General features: G+C 34.1%; 1 protein-coding gene across 4 annotated transcripts in view; it reads right to left on the reverse strand.

The window, feature by feature from the left end:
- Positions 1 to 887: 887 nt before the first annotated feature.
- LOC127964628 (activin receptor type-1) overlaps positions 888 to 17,680 on the reverse strand; it is a 40,462-nt gene continuing 23,669 nt past the window's right edge. For all 4 annotated transcript variants that reach the window (XM_052564893.1, XM_052564891.1, XM_052564892.1 and 1 more), the window contains 8 exons: positions 11,929 to 12,192; positions 11,105 to 11,310; positions 9,434 to 9,533; positions 9,106 to 9,252; positions 8,126 to 8,401; positions 5,932 to 6,129; positions 2,978 to 3,108; positions 888 to 1,703 (listed from right to left, as the gene is read on the reverse strand). In XM_052564893.1, coding sequence (XP_052420853.1) covers positions 1,575 to 1,703; positions 2,978 to 3,108; positions 5,932 to 6,129; positions 8,126 to 8,401; positions 9,106 to 9,252; positions 9,434 to 9,533; positions 11,105 to 11,310; positions 11,929 to 12,192 — 1,451 coding nt within the window. In that variant the 3' untranslated portion in view covers positions 888 to 1,574. The remainder of the gene's footprint in view (positions 1,704 to 2,977; positions 3,109 to 5,931; positions 6,130 to 8,125; positions 8,402 to 9,105; positions 9,253 to 9,433; positions 9,534 to 11,104; positions 11,311 to 11,928; positions 12,193 to 17,680) is intronic.

Consider the following 17,680-nt stretch of genomic DNA (forward strand, 5'->3'; position numbering starts at 1 on the left):
GAATTTTTTTTTTTTTTTTTTTTTTTTTTTTTTGAGAACAGTGGATGTGGAGGACTATTGTGCAATTAGAGCTTGTTCAAATACTGAGGTGCTAAACCATTCAGGGCTTTAGAAGTAATATGCAAGATTTTAAAATCCATAAAAGGTTTGATAGGGAGCCAGTGCAGTGTTGACCGAACCGGGCTAATCTGGTTCTAGTAAGAACTCTAGCTACTGCATTTTGGACTATCAGGAGTTTGTTTATTAAGCATGCAGAACAACCACCCAAATAAAGCATTACAATAATCTAACTTTGAGGTCATGAACGCATGAATGAATGTTTCTGCATTTGACATTGAGAGCATAGGTCGTAATTTATATATATTTTTGAGATGGAAAAATGCAGTTTTACAAACGATAGAAACGTGGCTTTCTAAGGAAAGATTGCTATCAAATTATATATTTTCACTTCACTGCAAGACGAGATATGCCTTCCATATATCCAGCAATTAAATAATCTCAATAAATTGTAACCCAAAATGTAATGTTTAACTGGACTAAAAACTGATTGCATTTCCACCAATTAAAAGAAAAAGTGATACACAACAAGTAACATTTGGAGCCTTTATACGCACAAAGTATATTCATATGCATGATCAATAACTACAAACACACACACATCTGGCACCAAACTAGTAGTAACAACTTAATTTAGCCTTAATCTGTAACTCTCTTAAACTATTCTGCCTATTTTTTTTATTCAATGTTTAAAAAATATATACATTTTCCATACAATTCAATTAAATTATCTATAAAAAAAGATCTAGAGGAGACTAGGCTGGTCCAAGTATATGTCTGCCGAATAACTGTGTGAATTATTTGATAAACAAAAACGATTTGCAGATATCTGTTTCTTGAATTCGGGATCTTGTAGGTTTATTTAAGTTGTTTTACTCCTTAAGCATCTTTATTTACAGACAATATGAAACAAACAAAAAAACAAATACATAATGCTAAATGTGCAGTGATAAAAAACTTTTCAGATTTAACACATTGGACAACAGAGGGTGGATCAAGATAAAGACTGAGGTGCAACCTTAACACTCATCATTTGTTCATGACAGACTGATTGAGTATTGTGTTTATGGTCTACTTACACTATAAATGACAGTGATAGAGAGCCAAAATGAAAAGCTATTTCTCTTTTCTTTGTAGGGTTGCAGTCAAATCATTTGTAGGGCTGCAGTAGTGTTGCTGTATTATGAACTAGAACTGTCTGATGTGTAAGTTTGTCAACTTTTGAGTGAACTAACTCTAAAGCAGTTTCTTCAAATGCCCAGCTGTTGTAATGTGACAGAACGTGATTTTTCAAAAATCCTATCTGCTAAAAGAAATAACTCCCATATGAAAAGCAGTCTGCAGTCTTTCAGTCTTTTGGATGCCAAATATGCCCCACTTTAAGTTCAAAATAAATATGATGTGCCTCTACAAGAGTACTAAGCCCAGATTATCTTTTTTTTCCTGGTTGGTTTGCCAGATGAGACATCAACTGGGCGCAGTAAAAAGGCTTTTAAGGTCTCCCATAAGGCAGTAGTTCATATGTCCGCTTTGATTTTGTCCAAAGAATTTTTTGTCAGAGTCTTTTTGATGCGTAATGCTGTAAGTCTGGCTGATGGGTTCTGGTACCAGCATTCCTTCATAAGTTTAACGATTGATGTTAAAGTCTGAAACATAAAAACAAAACAAGAGACTGATATCAAGTAAAGGGAGGTAAAAAACAATGAAGATTTTGCTAAATAATATTTATAACTGCAGTGGATATATCCTTGTGGGTGTTAGAGAGCAATCATTTTCTTCTTTACACAAGGTTACATGGGTTCATATAATAGATATTGCCAGACTGTAATTGAAAATAAGAACTTGCCTGGTTAAATGAAGGTTAAATAAAAAAATTCAACTGTGGTGTGAGCTTCAGCATTTCAAGATCTAAATAAGAATTTAGAGTAGAAACTAAAAGTAACATTATAAGAATAACAGAAATGTTTTGTTAATAATATTAGTTTTACTTAATAAATGTATTTGTTATATTTAAATTTAGAAATGTTTAGCAATTTTTAATCTTCTCTTTTGGTTTGTGTCCTTAAATAAAAAGAGAGTAAAAAAAATTGAAATCAAATTAAATACCTTTCACATGCAAAGTATTTAATTAAATTATCCGATAATAACACTGCATGTTTATAAAATAATACCCATGTTCACATTTAATTTCCAGCAAAATTCACTATTTTGTGTACATTTACAGGGACATATTACTCATATTATCATACCACCTAGGGGTAGGGGGAAAAATATCTGTTTGCTGTGAAGTCCACTCAAAAAACACACACACAAAAAAAAAAAAAAAATTATCCAACCTCACTGACTAACAGGCAGCTACTTCAAATAGCCATATCCACTGTGTGTGTGGGTGCTGAAAGGCAGCTGTACAAGATGGTGAGACCCTTTAAAAGGATTGTAAACTGGTGACATAATGTGTCAAAATAGTTCTACGTAGTTTTGTGCAGCTTTTCACTTCATAAGATATTATTCAGTGTACTGGAGTATTGTGGACTACTTGTGGATTATTGTGATGTTTTGGAGGACACGATCCATTGAGAATTGTTCTGTGATTGAACTGTTTTGGGTTTTTTTCGTTCATTTGTTTTGTTTTGTTTTTGTGAAGATTTATACCTTTAATACCCACCACCCTTTAACACTGTCTAGATGTCTGACAATAATGCAAAAAGCGATACAACATTGTTGTCCTCGTTAAGAGTTTTTTTCCAAACTAACAATAACTATGACATTTCTATTCAATATGTTCAAACTGATTAAAATTTTACTTTCAATGTGGAAGATACATTGCTTGCCACTGGATCTGGTTGGGACCTGGTATAATGTTTTTCAAAGATAATGACTGATTAACTTAATTTGTAAAGGTATATGAGCTGGTACTGACCGGGTCTGAGAACCATCTGTTTGGGATATTTGGTCTCTGTTGGTCTATGCAGATCACTTTCTTCATGTCCTCAAAGCTTGGGTCACTCGGCACTACGTCATGGAATGGGGGCTTGTAATCTTCAACAATACCTGCACAGTGAGTGTAGACAAAACACATTTGGAACTCAACCAAAAAAAAAATGACCAGCCATTAATTTCAGAAGTTATTAAACTGGTTATCAAATTACACCGATAATCACTGAGCACCAATTGTGCCAACTGTAATGTGTCTGTACAAAATTCAGCTTCATCAAGAACGCCAGCAGTGCAGATTATATATAGAGTACAAGCTATTACACCAAAGGGAGCAATAGGGACCCATTTTAGACGAGACACACAGAGGGCATCAGACAAGCCTCTGAAGACATTACTGTAATGACCCTTTCAGTGTGAAGGGGGCAGATGTCGAATGATGTGCACCTACAATCATACACAGACAAAGTCAAACTAAAATGTGCGCAGTTTTGACCCAAGTCATTGTAATTGTAACATCTCACGAACTTTAGACCTGCATGTAAGCCATATGTGGGACTAACTAAACTAACTACACTTTTTTATAATGTTTTTTAGTCAAACATTTTACAAAACAGGACATTGACTGTATGTTAAAAAAGTGAAGTGAAGTGACATTCAGCCAAGTATGGTGACCCATACTCAGAATTTGTGCTCTGCATTTAACCCATCCGAAATGCACACACACAGAGCAGTGAACACACACACACACACACTGTGAGCACACACCCGGAGCAGTGGGCAGCCATTTATGCTGCGGCGCCCGGGGAGCAGTTGGGGGTTCGATGCCTTGCTCAAGGGCACCTAAGTCGTGGTATTGAAGGTGTAGAGAGAGCTGTTCATGCACTACCCCCACCCACAATTCCTGCCGGCCTGAGACTAGAACTCACAATCCTTCGATTGGGAGTCCAACCCTCTAACCATTAGGCCACAACTTCCCCATGCATAATTTCCCTTTGCACTAATAGTAATGTGATGTTCCTAAGTAACCTTATTACCTGTGCCATTTGCAGTATCCCAAAATTATGCATAGTATAATTATGTATATAATTGTATGTAATAGTAATTATGCATGATAAAACATGAGAAATTTTCCAAAATTTTCCAAAATTTTGCCAAATTCTGATCCATTCTTAATTGCTATTTGCTAATTTTCAAATCCCTGAGCCCAAGAGTTTTTAGAGCGGAATGGAATCTACACCTCGTTTTGTCCATTAGCAATATGTAGTAAACTTCTTGTAAGTCTAACACCCTCTACCCAATGCTGCTGGTACTCTGGAAAAAATATTATATTTTTCTATAGCTTGTCAAGAAGACAAGCAACAAGTCTCGGCAACAAATATTTACAAAACTGCATTTGATTATAGGTTCTAGTTTGGGTTATCTGGTTAAATAATTTTAAACGGTTATTCTCATAAACAACTCCTTACTTCAATATACCCTGCTCTATACACTCCTGCCATAGAAAACATGAAGTTCTGATAACAATATGTGGGATACATCCAACAATCTTTGGTTATGGATGTAAAAAAAAAAAAAAAATGGTAATTTAATGGGCAAACATTGTAGTGGTGGCAGGGTAGAAATAAAAAAATAATTAAACACATTTAGTGCTAACCACCTCCATATATTCCTTTAAACTTATTGCATTAATGGATCAAAACTGACACTTAATATAATAATCTTATGAGGAAAATTAATATGCCAATGCACCATATACCCTGTTTGCCTCACTGAAATGGGCCAGGGTAGAAAAACACCAAGTAATATGTTCTGCAAAGGGCACAGCTGCATGTCGTCTTCTCATACATCTTAGTTTGAGTTTTCAGTGCTTTCTTAAAATCAGGTCCCTGTAACAGAACAATTAAATGTCCATCCATATAAACAATGCCTATACTGAGAAGTTATTTCCATAAAAACCCACGCATGAAAATAATATCTAAAATAATAATTGCAAGAACAGAACAAGACACAAGTGACTCTAATATCCAATAATAATAATAATAATAATAATAATAGAATATATTGTGTAGAGCAGGACAACAAAATGTATAATATCTCCCATATAGATTCAAAAGCCTCCAAATATATAACATCATACTAAAATACAATACTGCCTAGCTGCAAGCAGCATACCATCCAAATTTACAAAAGGAAGCATATGCTTTTACCATCATTACAGAATATCTTTCCAGTTTACGCCCAAAGGTCAGTCCTCAGTGGGTTACATAACAATCACTGATTATATGCTTGAAGCCATGAATCAAACTCCTCAATTTCACATGACTCTTCTTAGCCACTGAAACATCTTAAGTCATAATTAGAAAAAGAAAAACTAAAATTAAAATGCATCAGGGTTGCCAACTTTTTATTTCTTTGCCCTATTTGGATCCAACAATTTGATTTTAATGTCATACATTAATTTAGGTTACTACATAAATGGTGTAGTTAAAAGGGCTTTTTAAACCATCATTGTTAATCAAAAATAAAAATAATATTATTATTACTCCGTTTCAATATGGACTTTTCACTACACTACTTTACTTACAGAGCACATATTTAACTAATCAACAGTAACATAATCATCCACCATAGTGATCTGGCAAAATAGAACATTTACTTGTGTTTGGCACTTAGCATGTATTCATTGTGTGCCTTGGTTTTGGGGACACAAACATTCATCTCACACACTATTGTTCATAGACATTTTGAGTGTTTAGGCCTTATAATAATATAACCGGATAATTTTTGCTAAGTGACACAGAGCACCATCTTTTCCTCCTTGCATCATTTGACTCTCCATATTGAAACCATCTCAAAGTGCAACAGCAGAGATACATTTAAAAAAAAAGGAACAAGTGACAGGTGTTATAGTGAATCAGGTGTAAGATTTTTTCTTACCATTACTAACTGTTCTTCTAGCAATTTCCCACAGTACAAGTCCAAAGGCCCAGATATCGACTCGTTTGTAAGACTCAAAGCAATCTGTCTGAATAGAGTCATCCAGAACCTCAGGGGCCATGTATCGCTTGGTCCCAACTTTAGGATTATTCCCTACGTCCAGCTCATTTGTGTCCTGAAAATGCATCACGGCGAGACCTGAAGAAGATAAATGTGTGACCATATGTATAATTATCATATAGTAAAGGATCTATCAGTATCTTTGCACAATACAGATTAAGCCACGTAATGCAGAATTAATAATCATTTCAGGGCAAGGCATACCCTTTTAAGGAATTCGGTCCCTGGATTAAAAACCTGTGTATTGGTACAGCACTTTTTGCGTACATTCTAAATTTAAAAGATCCCATGGAAGGGTTTTTCACATCTTCCCTTTGCCTGATTCCTTCCTACTGAAATAATTTACAAATTTTATTTATGATTATGGAAAGGGGCTCTCATTTTAGAAAGCACTTTATTGCTTAACTACATTTGTACACGGTTAAGAACGTCATCTAAAATGCTGAGATGTATCGGAGATGCATATGCTGAAATTATGATGGGAAAAGTACATTTGCTTTTTAAATGTTGCATTGCACCCTCTTGTGGGGATATACAAAAATTCAGTTTAAAAAAAAAAAAAAAAAAAAAGTGAAGTGACATTCAGCCAAGTATGGTGACCCATACTCAGAATTTGTGCTCTGCATTTAACCCATCCGAAATGCACACACACAGAGCAGTGAACACACACACACACTGTGAGCACACACCCGGAGCAGTGGGCAGCCATTTTATGCTGCGGCGCCCGGGGAGCAGTTGGGGGTTCGATGCCTTGCTCAAGGGCACCTAAGTCGTGGTATTGAAGGTGGAGAGAGAACTGTACATGCACTCCCCCCACCCACAATTCCGTCCGGCCCGAGACTAGAACCCACAACCCTTCGATTGGGAGTCCAACCCTCTAACCATTAGGCCACGACTTCCCATATTTTATATTATATTTAATATAAAATATTAAATATAATATTTTTATGAGATAATAAGTAAACTTGAACAACCCAGAAAGGTCTAGTAACTGAAAAACATGTCTTTGAGTCTCAAGAAAAAAAAATTGCAAAGTGAAAATGTCTAGTCCCATGAGGGCAACATGTTTTCAAATCGATGTTCTAAAAACAACATGCTCATTTTGTTAATGTGCTTTATGTAGTCTGAAGTGCTCTACAAAAAACACATCTTGTGTTCCACTTCCTGTGTACAGAAGAGTTTGTGTTAGCTGAAAGCTACCTAATGGGTTTTTCGTTAAGGTTTTGGGGGAAACAACAGTGATCTCTTCTAATAAACAGCCTGGTGTTACAGAAATGGACTCAGGAACTAAGTGAGTGAGTAAAGTGAATTTAATAAAGAAATAAATTAAAGTGTCCATCCTCCACGAGCAAATATCCTGCTTCTGCTTTCTATTTATTTGTATATAAAGGGCAACATGTTCAACAGGTAAATACTGAGGGAACAAACAAATGATTTTAATTATTAGAAACTGAACAACAAGTGACAGATTGATGGAAGGAAACAAAATATTTGGATATTTCAATGGTCATAAACGTCCATTAATCTAACCTGTATGATTTATGATTCATTGAATCAATATAAATATACACATAAAAATAATCTTTTTTTCAAAGAAAATATAAAGTTTATATAAGCATAAATATAAATGGTCCTTTAGGTTGAACGGCTTTGGTTTGAGTAAGGGGTTTCAGGGGTAACTGAATATTTAGAAAATGGTTTCAGATTTGCTCACCACATGACAATTGCTCATCACTTATGCTTGAACTAAATCGGTGTAGTAAGAAAGTACTTCTAACAAAAAATTTATTTTTGTTGAAAACCTGAGATAAACATGTGCATACTTTAACCATAATGTGTTATTATTTTGATTATACCTACTGTGATTATTGACAGTTTAATGCACAACTGAAATTAAATTAAAAAGTGAAACAACTCTGCCATCAAAACACATAACCTTATCACATGGTGTTTTTTTTTTTTTTTATGTTGTCCAAAATACACTTCACAGTAATATTTTAAATATTCTAATATGAATGGCATATGAAACAACAGCATGCATGCAATAACTGCTTCACCCAGAAGTTACTCTTACCAAGGTCTGCAATGCAGCACTGGCCGTTTTTGTTCACTAAAATATTTTTGCTCTTTAGGTCTCTGTGAGCAATGGCTGGTTTGCCCTGTGTGCCAAATATCTCCACGTGCAGATGGGCCAGGCCACTGGCAATCGAGAGTGCCATTCGCAAACAAGCAGAAGCATCCAGCATGCTGAGTTGCAGGTAATCATAGAGAGAGCCCATCTCATGAAAATGTGTGATTAGCCATAATTGAGTGCTGGAGTTACGCGATGTCATATCAGATGCAATAAAGCCTGAAAAATACAAAGTAAACATGATTTAAGGTAAAGTTATGGTTGAGCAATTAACATGTTTTATTGTCGTTTTATGTTAAAAAACTGAGGGTCCTAAAGAAAGCATATGAAGAGTTAATCTGCAAAACAGATCATGTTCATTTTTGTACTTTTTATTGTGCATTCCAATTAATAACAATCAAACTAACACATTAAAATAAAAACAACAAAATTAAAAACATTATTTTTGAAAATATCTGTTTTTGCAAATAAACTTCATATATATATATATATATATATATATATATATATTTTTTCAAAAAAAAAATTTTTTTTTCAGACTATAAGTCGCACCTAAGTATAAGTCCAAAAATATATCATGATAAGGAAAAAAACATAGTCCAGTGTGACTTCTATATAAGTCGCATTTATTTAGAACCAAGAACCAATAGAAAACATTACTGTCTACAGCCGCGGGTAGTCTATGCTGCTCAGTGTAGGCTACAGGAGCACTGAGCAGCATAGAGCGCCCTCTCGTGGCTGTAGACAGTAATGTTTTCTCTTGATTAATTTCTCTTGGTTCATGTCAAATACATTTTGATAAATAAGTCACACCTGACTATTAGTCGCAGGACCAGCCAAATTATGAAGAGAACTGGGACTTATATTCTGGAAAATATGGAAATTTCTATGGGAATAAAATCTTTCATTATAAAATTATTTACCCAGAATGTTATCGTGTCGAAGCAGGACAGTGTTGTAGATTTCGGTCTCTCTGAACCAGGATTTCTCATCTCGGGATGAGAATATTTTAACAGCCACACTTTCTCCCTGCCACTGACCTCTCCAAACCTCTCCATATCGACCTTTACCTGAAGGAAAACACACAAACATTTGAGGACATACTCTCAAAAGTGAGGTTGTAAAATATATGTAAGTAACAGAGTAATTTGGCGTTTAAAATGAGCTGCTAACCTGTACAACAAAATCTAAGAAACGCTCTATGCACACAAACATAACAAAGAATGATGGAAAGATGGTGTGAGCACATACCAACACACTCGCTGAGAGTGATCTGTCTGGCTACTGTTCTCTGAACCAGGAAAGGTAGTCCAGAGCCACTACCAGATGTACAGGAATGATCCAACAGATCCTGAGAGAGAAAGGCAAAAAATAAAAAATATATACAGCTATACATTAACTCTAGTACAGCTACATTTGGACCCTGCAATACACACACTTATACACTAGAGAGCACTCCATGAACAGCCACATTCCAAAATGTGCACCAGAGGCCCAGACCACAAGAGCCATTATAACCATATGTTTGCATCATGGAGAGATACTGTTAGAGAGCAGAATTGCAAAACACTGGGAATAATTACTGCACGATCCTAAAAAAAAAATGGTAGCTTCAGAGCTAGCCACCCTTAAGATCCTTAGAATCACGGTCTGAACACATTAATCAACAATTTTAGTGGATCAAAGCAGTAACCTCCTAGGCTTCGGAGAACAGATTTTTTTAAGTATTTTAATAACATCTCATTCCCAGCACTGGCACAGACTTTTAATTATTCTCAGGCAAACATTAGAACGCTAAATATTTGCTTTGGTTGCCAAGCACTCCACAAAGATCCTTGAAAATAGCTTGAAAATGATCCAACAACAGCAACCAAAGAGGCAGCTCAGCAAATACACATCACAATACTTACAAACTCACCAAAACCCTGAAACTTTTCTGTCTAAATTTTTTTTAAACAGAAAGATATGATTTTATCATATGTCAGCATAAACAAAGTCTTGTTGATATTAGAAACCATTTAAAACACACAAAACAAATTAGTTTCCAGATGTTACATTTCTGTAAAGTTTTGCACGGATTTATCAGATGTTTTATTAATTAATAAGCTAAAAAAAGCATTTACCTGTATGTAAATTAATAAAAAATAGCATTGTATTATTATGGCACATGTCCTTATTTTTTTTGGAAGTGTAACCACATATGTGACCCTGGATCACAAAACCAGTCATAAGTAGCATGGGTATATTTTTAGCAATAGTCAAAATACATTGTATGTATACAAATTTAGATTTTTCTTTTATGACAAAAATCATTAGGATATTTAGTAAAGATTATGTTCCATTAAGATATTTTATTAATTTCCTTCTGTAAAAATGTCAAAACATATTTTTTTTATTAGTAATATACATTTCTAAGAACTTGGTATGGACATCTTTATAGACGATGATTTTCTCATAATGGTTATCTCAGTCAAAATATTGTCCTAACAAACCTACATAAATGTAAAATTATTTATTCAGCTTTCAGATGATGTATAAAACACAATTGACCCTTAGTGCTGGTTTTGTGGCAATGGATAAATGGATAGTTCAACAAAAAAATAAAATTAACCCATGATTTTCTTACCCTCAAGCCACCCTAGGTGTATATGACTTTCTTCTTATGAACCAATACAATTTTATAAAAAAATAAACTGTATAAATCCATCATTAAAGGGTGCTCTCTGGGAGGTTATTAAAGGCTTTCTGAAGTGAAGTTCTACTTTATTAACTTTTATTAACCCCCCGGATCCATTTTTTTTTTTTTGGTCTCACTTTTTTTTATCAGCAAGAGCAAAAAAGCAAAGCTTTACTTGATCACAGCTTTACTTTGCTTAAATCACAGACTGATTACAGACTTTGGTAAGTGTAGGTTTTTCTCACCGCGAGTGTGCTCTCTCCCACATTAGATGCAATCAGACCATCGATGGGGCCATACTCTGCATCATGAGCAGTCAGATGCTCCATCTGGTGATGGTGAATACAACGGAAGATCAGGATAGCTACACCAGACAGGAATATCAGAACGAAGACTGGAGCCACAATCACAATGGTCAGCGTTGTCACACTATAGTTGGGGCCCTCCACCACTGAGAGACACACAGAGATTTAAAAAGAAACCATTTTACCTTGAAGAAAATCTCAAAAATAAAAATAAAATAAAATACAAAATTCAGCTGATGACATTACGCACATTTTAACTTTCACTGTAATTCTTTCTTTCATTACAATGACTTCTTGTCATGGAAACCCCAGAAATAACAGGGAGTTTTAAAATTGTGTCAAATCATGGATATTTAATATATGTAAAATGTTTAGATCAGGGATGGGGGAGGGGGGGGGGGCTGGGCCATTGTCCTGTAGAGTTAAAAAAAGAAGCTCCACCTCTATTTAAACACACTTGTATGTACCGTTCAAGCAGTTCGGAAGTCTCTGCTTAGATTTTTTAAGTGGGCTTGATTAGCAACGGAGCTAAACATAAAAGTTACATAAAAACTATTACTAAATGAACAATAAACAAATAATTGTAATGTCAAGCCACAGAACGCTACTGATACTAAAATACCAACATACAATATAAGACATGGATGGAACCTAGAAGTATATGTAAAAAAAAAATAATAATAATCAAAAATACATGTGTATACATATACACATGAAGGTGTATACACATGGAGGTGAAGGTGTGAGAGCTTAATGTCTGTTACCTCGTACAGGAAGTCTCACAGTGAGGTTCATGTTGCACAGATGAGCCTGACAGCACTCCACTATCTGGTCAGGTGACGGAGGTGTTTTACAGGTCATCCTTCCCTGTTCATACACCTTAAAACAGCCCTTCTGTGACACTGGTGTCCCATCACTCAGTGTCAAAGAGGAGAAACACTGCTGACCCTTACAGCGGTCCCCTGCTGCACATGATCGACCCTCACACACACATTCATGCTCTGTAGGTGCTACCCTTAACTCCTCATCTAGACAGAAGAGAAGATAAAAAATCAAATAAAAACATTGCCTTAATAAAACTGCAATGGCTACCTTTTTTATTTTCTTAATTCAACTTTTTTACTTTTTTTCAACACTCTACTTTTTTTATTTGAATCATGCACAATAAAATAAAAGAAATCCAACAGATATACAGTAGGTCAAATGTATTTCTAAAGGTGCAGTTGATATGAAACTTTCACCAGATGTCGGTAACAACTAATTCATGCATACAAAGAAAACAAAACAAATAAAAAATAAAAATAAAAAAATAATAATGTGTAATAAAATGTAATGACAAGGAAAAAGTATTGAACTACTGAAATGTATTTAACTCTGAAGTCTAAGGGTATTTTGGGGGCCTGGAGAAGTTTTGTCATGCCCTTACATTTGTGCTTTTTTCAGTTTATTATACACATATAAATGGCTAAAGTCTAATTTCACTGTAATCAGCACATACTGGTCTATAATAATATGCAAGCAGCATGTATGTACATGATTGTGTTTTTGAGAAGAAAAAAAATGTTATGCATGGTTAGTGAAAAACTCAAAATGTTAAATCACTTGAGTAAGGCCATAAAACACATACAGAACGTTGGATCCCGGGACTTTTGAAAACTGGAGCTTGTAGCCTAGAATTTTTCTTTCTAAATTATGTGAAAATCATCTCGTTTACTCACTTACCGAAAACAATATATTGATTTAAATTTTAACAGACACTTTTTGTTGGTAAAAGTCATATGCGAGTAGGCGTCAACTATCATGAATATCATTGCGATATACACCTGAGAAGACAAAGGCCTGCATAATGAGCCTTTCAGTCAGGTTCGTCACTGAGAGGGAGGAGTTACAAGAAAAAATGTGAGGACAAAATAAATCTATATAATTTTATGTTTGTAGTTTATTTTGAATATATTTAATTATCCCAGAACAAAATTTAATATCCACTGACGAGTCCAATTAAACAGTTTATTAGGAACAATCAAAGCTGACTTTCAAACTGAATTTTTCGCATCATTACTCCAGTCACACAATCCTTCAGAAATCCTTTTAACAATCTTATTTTCTACAAAAAACATTTATTATTATTATTATTATTATTATTATTATTATTATTATTACTACTATTAATGTTGAAAGAGCGGCATTTTCTGTATTTTTAGGGGGGATACATTGAAAGAACGGCATTGTTTTTTACATTTTTTACAGTTACATTTATTTGTTACATTTATATTATTTACGTCAAGCTTTTGAATGGTATAGTTTTGTATAGTGTTATTTAAACTTCATAATATTTCACTTTATTATACATTAAGTCAGGAATAATAGTTTGGAAAAAGTCTTTGGAAAAAGTCTAACATGTAAAATGTTTACATGTTATGTGAAAACTAGTACAAGTATATAAATAAATAAAAAGAGACTTACTAATGTTTATGATCACGCTGAATAAAGTGTTTCATTCTTTTTTTCTGAGGAAGTCCACATCTCAAATCCTCAACCACATCACATCTTTTTGGGGTGAATCATGTCTTATTCCTCTCATCGCGAAGCAAAAAGTAAATAAAAATAAATAAATCATGAAGAACAGTCTTGCTGTGTTGTCTTCTGTTGTGTGGCATATTCAAGCCACGCGCTTCAGTGAAACATTAGAATCTGAATAGCGCGTTCAGCGCAGGGGTGTGGTCGCATTAGTAGATAATGAAGGGAGACGTGAAAAACTGACATTGCATTGTTTTCATATTGATTACTTTATCACAGAATATCTGTTTTCGGCAGCACTTGTTTAGTTTAAAAGTAGACATGTCAGGCTTTTTATAAATCTCTCTCATGTCTCTTCGTTGAGTATTCAATGAGTTACAGTTCATTTTAATTACATGTTTGTAAATGAAGATCACGGCAGACAAAGGCTGCAGACAGCACACCTTGTTTGTTATCTTTATTTTAAAAGTGCACAAAGTTCTGTTGTTATTATGTCTGTATACAAAAAAAGTAAACCCTTTAGAGATTCGATTGATGTATTGCTCTTATCTGTACGATCAAAACTGAAAGTGTAATTTCAGTTCTTTTCGGGGTTATCACGAGAAAATGCCTCATGATTCGTATAGGCGTTAATTGACTTCAGAGGGTTAAAACATCATACAAAAGCCTTAGTTGGTAATGACAGATTCAAGACACCTCATGATCAATACTTTTTCCCTGTGTTATTCCATTTTATTACACAATAGCTTAATTTATGAATTTATTTGTTTTGTTTTCTTTGTAGGGATGGATTACTTTGGCTGTAATAATAATAATAATAATAATAATAATAATAATAATAATAATAGTAATAATAATAATAATAATTCTTTACATTTATATAGTGGTTTTCTAGGCATTCAAAGTGCTTTACATTGTCAGGGGGTATCTCCTCATCCACCACCAGTGTGCAGCATCGACCTGGATGATTAGAGGGCAGCAATATTGCACCAGAACGCCCACCAGGCACCATCTTAATGATGGAGAGGAGACAGAGTGATGAAGTCAATGAGTGTATGGGGATTAAAAGGAGGACATGATGGACAGAGGCCAGTGGGCGAATTTAGCCAGGATGCCAGAAATTTCAAGTCAACAGCACCTTCAGAAATGTATTTACTGAGAAAAATGGTGACGTGTTCAATACTTATTTTACCTGCTGTAAGTGCAAATTGTTTGACATTTTATTCATTTATTTTTTGCTTGTATTGTGTCACTGAGTCATTCATTACATCCATCCGTTATTAAAACCACTTTTCTCATTTTGGGCTGCAGGTATCCTGGAGTGTATTCCAGCATCTTGGGCAGTAGGCTAAATGAGTAAGTACTTTGAAACAGATGTATGCACATTAATGCAAATTTCCATTTGTTTTGGGGGTGAAATGTGATCCAGACATGCGTTTGTCCAATTTTGTTAGATTCACCTATTTTAAAGGGCAAATTCAGCCACAAATGTAAATTAAGCCAAAAATTACTCACCCCGAAGTCATCCCCGAAGGTGTATATTGCTTTCTTCTTTGAATTTAGTTGGAGTTAATTAAAAAAATAGTCTTTGACTTTTCAAGCATTTTGATGCAACTTGGTGGGTGTTGTACTCCATCTGTCCATGAGAAGTTTAATAAAAAGCTCATCCATTAAGAAAAACACAAGGCTCCGGAGGATGAACAAAGGCCTCCTGTAGCAGATCGATGCGTTTTTTTTTTTGTAAGAAAAATATTCATATTCAAAACGTAATAAATCACTTTAATCTAGCTTCCGCTCACGGTAGTAAAACGAAAGCAGTTCCACGAGGACGATGTATGAAGTCAGCATTGCACATGCGCCGGCGAGTCTCGTGAAAACCAATGTTTGTTAACAGGTGCAAAGGTAGCAAAGTTTCCTTACTTTGTCAAAGGAAAACTTTTTGGCTTCGATATCGAAATCCTCCGACATTCTTATTTACAAATCCTTGTGTTGTACATCAAGAGGTGCATTAAAAAAAAAATTATATCATGGAAAAGATCTTTTAGATTTTTTTAAATTATATTACAAAAAATACTATCTTATATTCTACATTCATTGCACACAAACTGAAATATAAATATATATATATATATATATATATATATATATATATATATATATATATATATATATATATAGCATTTTTTTTTCCTTTTTTTTTTTTTTTGATTGTTAGGACTACAGCTTAGGAAAATTTTTAATACAGCAACTGTGCAATATTAAATTTTTAGCCTAATTAGTTTGATTTAATTTTGAGTATAAATACTGGGTACCTCTTGGGCTAGTTTAGAACATGCAACCTAATTATGGGAAAGACTACAAGACTTGGCAATGGTCCAGAAAACAATCATCAACACCCTCCACAAGGAGGGTAAGCTACAGAAGGTCAAAATATATTCACAGAATGTTGACTGGAAGGAAAAATTGTGGTAGGAAAAGGTGCACAAGCAACATGGATGACCACAGCCTTGGGAAGATTGTCAGGAAAACCCTATTCAAGAACTTGGGAGAGTTCACAAGCAGGCCCGTAGCTAGCTATGAGGTCACCAAGGTCTGGACCTCTGTAAATTTTTCATGTTCTAAAATACAATTTGTTCTCTGATTGACTAATTTGATTCTAAAATCCTCATATGAATGTCTACATGTATAATTCGTGAATGTTTAGCGTCCTTGGTATGAAAAGAATAGCTGCGAGATGCTTCCGAAGTGAACGAGTCTTCAGAAAATTATGGGCGAGAGCGCAAGGCACAGCCAGATCCAGCTATTATAAGCGTTTTTTGACTTGTTTTTCCACTTAATTTGACACTTTAGAAAGTTAATAAAGTAGAAAGTTGAGGTTTAGGATCAGCGATAACTTCATTTGATCTAATTTCCAAAATATTTGAAATAATTTCAGTTTATTTATTTAAAGGTTTTTGTTTATTTTAATAGCAATATCTGGCAACATTTCATCACCGGCATTAGTCTGTCAGTAATCAAAAAAGTCAGCAGCTATTTACAATAACTGCAAATTGCAGCATTTTTTGTGATATGCTATTTACACTAAGTGCAAATAGCTATAGATTAGATTTTTACTATGTTAAAATAGCAGGATTTTCTGCTATTTATATTACTTATTTCAAATAATGGCAATTATATGCACCTCAGTATTGTAGAACATTATAAAACAGTATGCAATAACTTATTGAGTGTGAATGGATGCCACAATAAAGCCCTCCCTACACCTACTCTTACCAAAACTTCATTTTCAGCTTTTTGATTATTACTTCATTTTCATTGAAAATAAATCCTTTTCTGATGTGATTTGAAATTTCAGAAAGGAGAAAAAAGTTAGCCAAAAGGCGGATTCGAACCTGGGTCGATCACATCAAAATACATATGACATACGTTTTTCCTTCTACGCCACATTATCAATGCTATCAAAACCTTGTCTAACACTAGTGCACAGATCTGTAGAACACGTATATTAGGGTACAGTTAAATTAAATACACAAAATACTGGCCATTAAGTCTATGCTAAGTCATTCAGTATAGTAGTTAAACTTTCACAAATCATGCTATAAACATTCATAAGAGCACTAGACAAAGTTATTAGCTATATAATGGTTATAAATAAAAAATATAACAGCAATATGTATGGTTGCAACTTGCATGATAAAATGATCAACCCCATAAATATAGTAACGTATTAACAAACTTTGATGCAATAAATAGGGTATGATTTAAAAACGAGCATCCCTCCAAAAGCATCTACATTTCTGTCTCTTTTCAAGTGTTAGTGCATTTAATTAGTTACTGAATTCTACATTTTCCTAAACTGAAAGTCATAACCATCATAATTAATATAAAAGAAAAACTCAAATATTTCAGTATGTGTGCAATGAATCTAGAATATAAGAAAGTTTGCTTTTTTTATTAAATTACAAAAAAATAAGTAACTTTTCCATGATATTATCATTT

This window comes from Carassius gibelio, chromosome B9 (assembly GCF_023724105.1).
Source record: "Carassius gibelio isolate Cgi1373 ecotype wild population from Czech Republic chromosome B9, carGib1.2-hapl.c, whole genome shotgun sequence".
In the NCBI taxonomy this organism is placed as follows: domain Eukaryota; kingdom Metazoa; phylum Chordata; class Actinopteri; order Cypriniformes; family Cyprinidae; genus Carassius; species Carassius gibelio.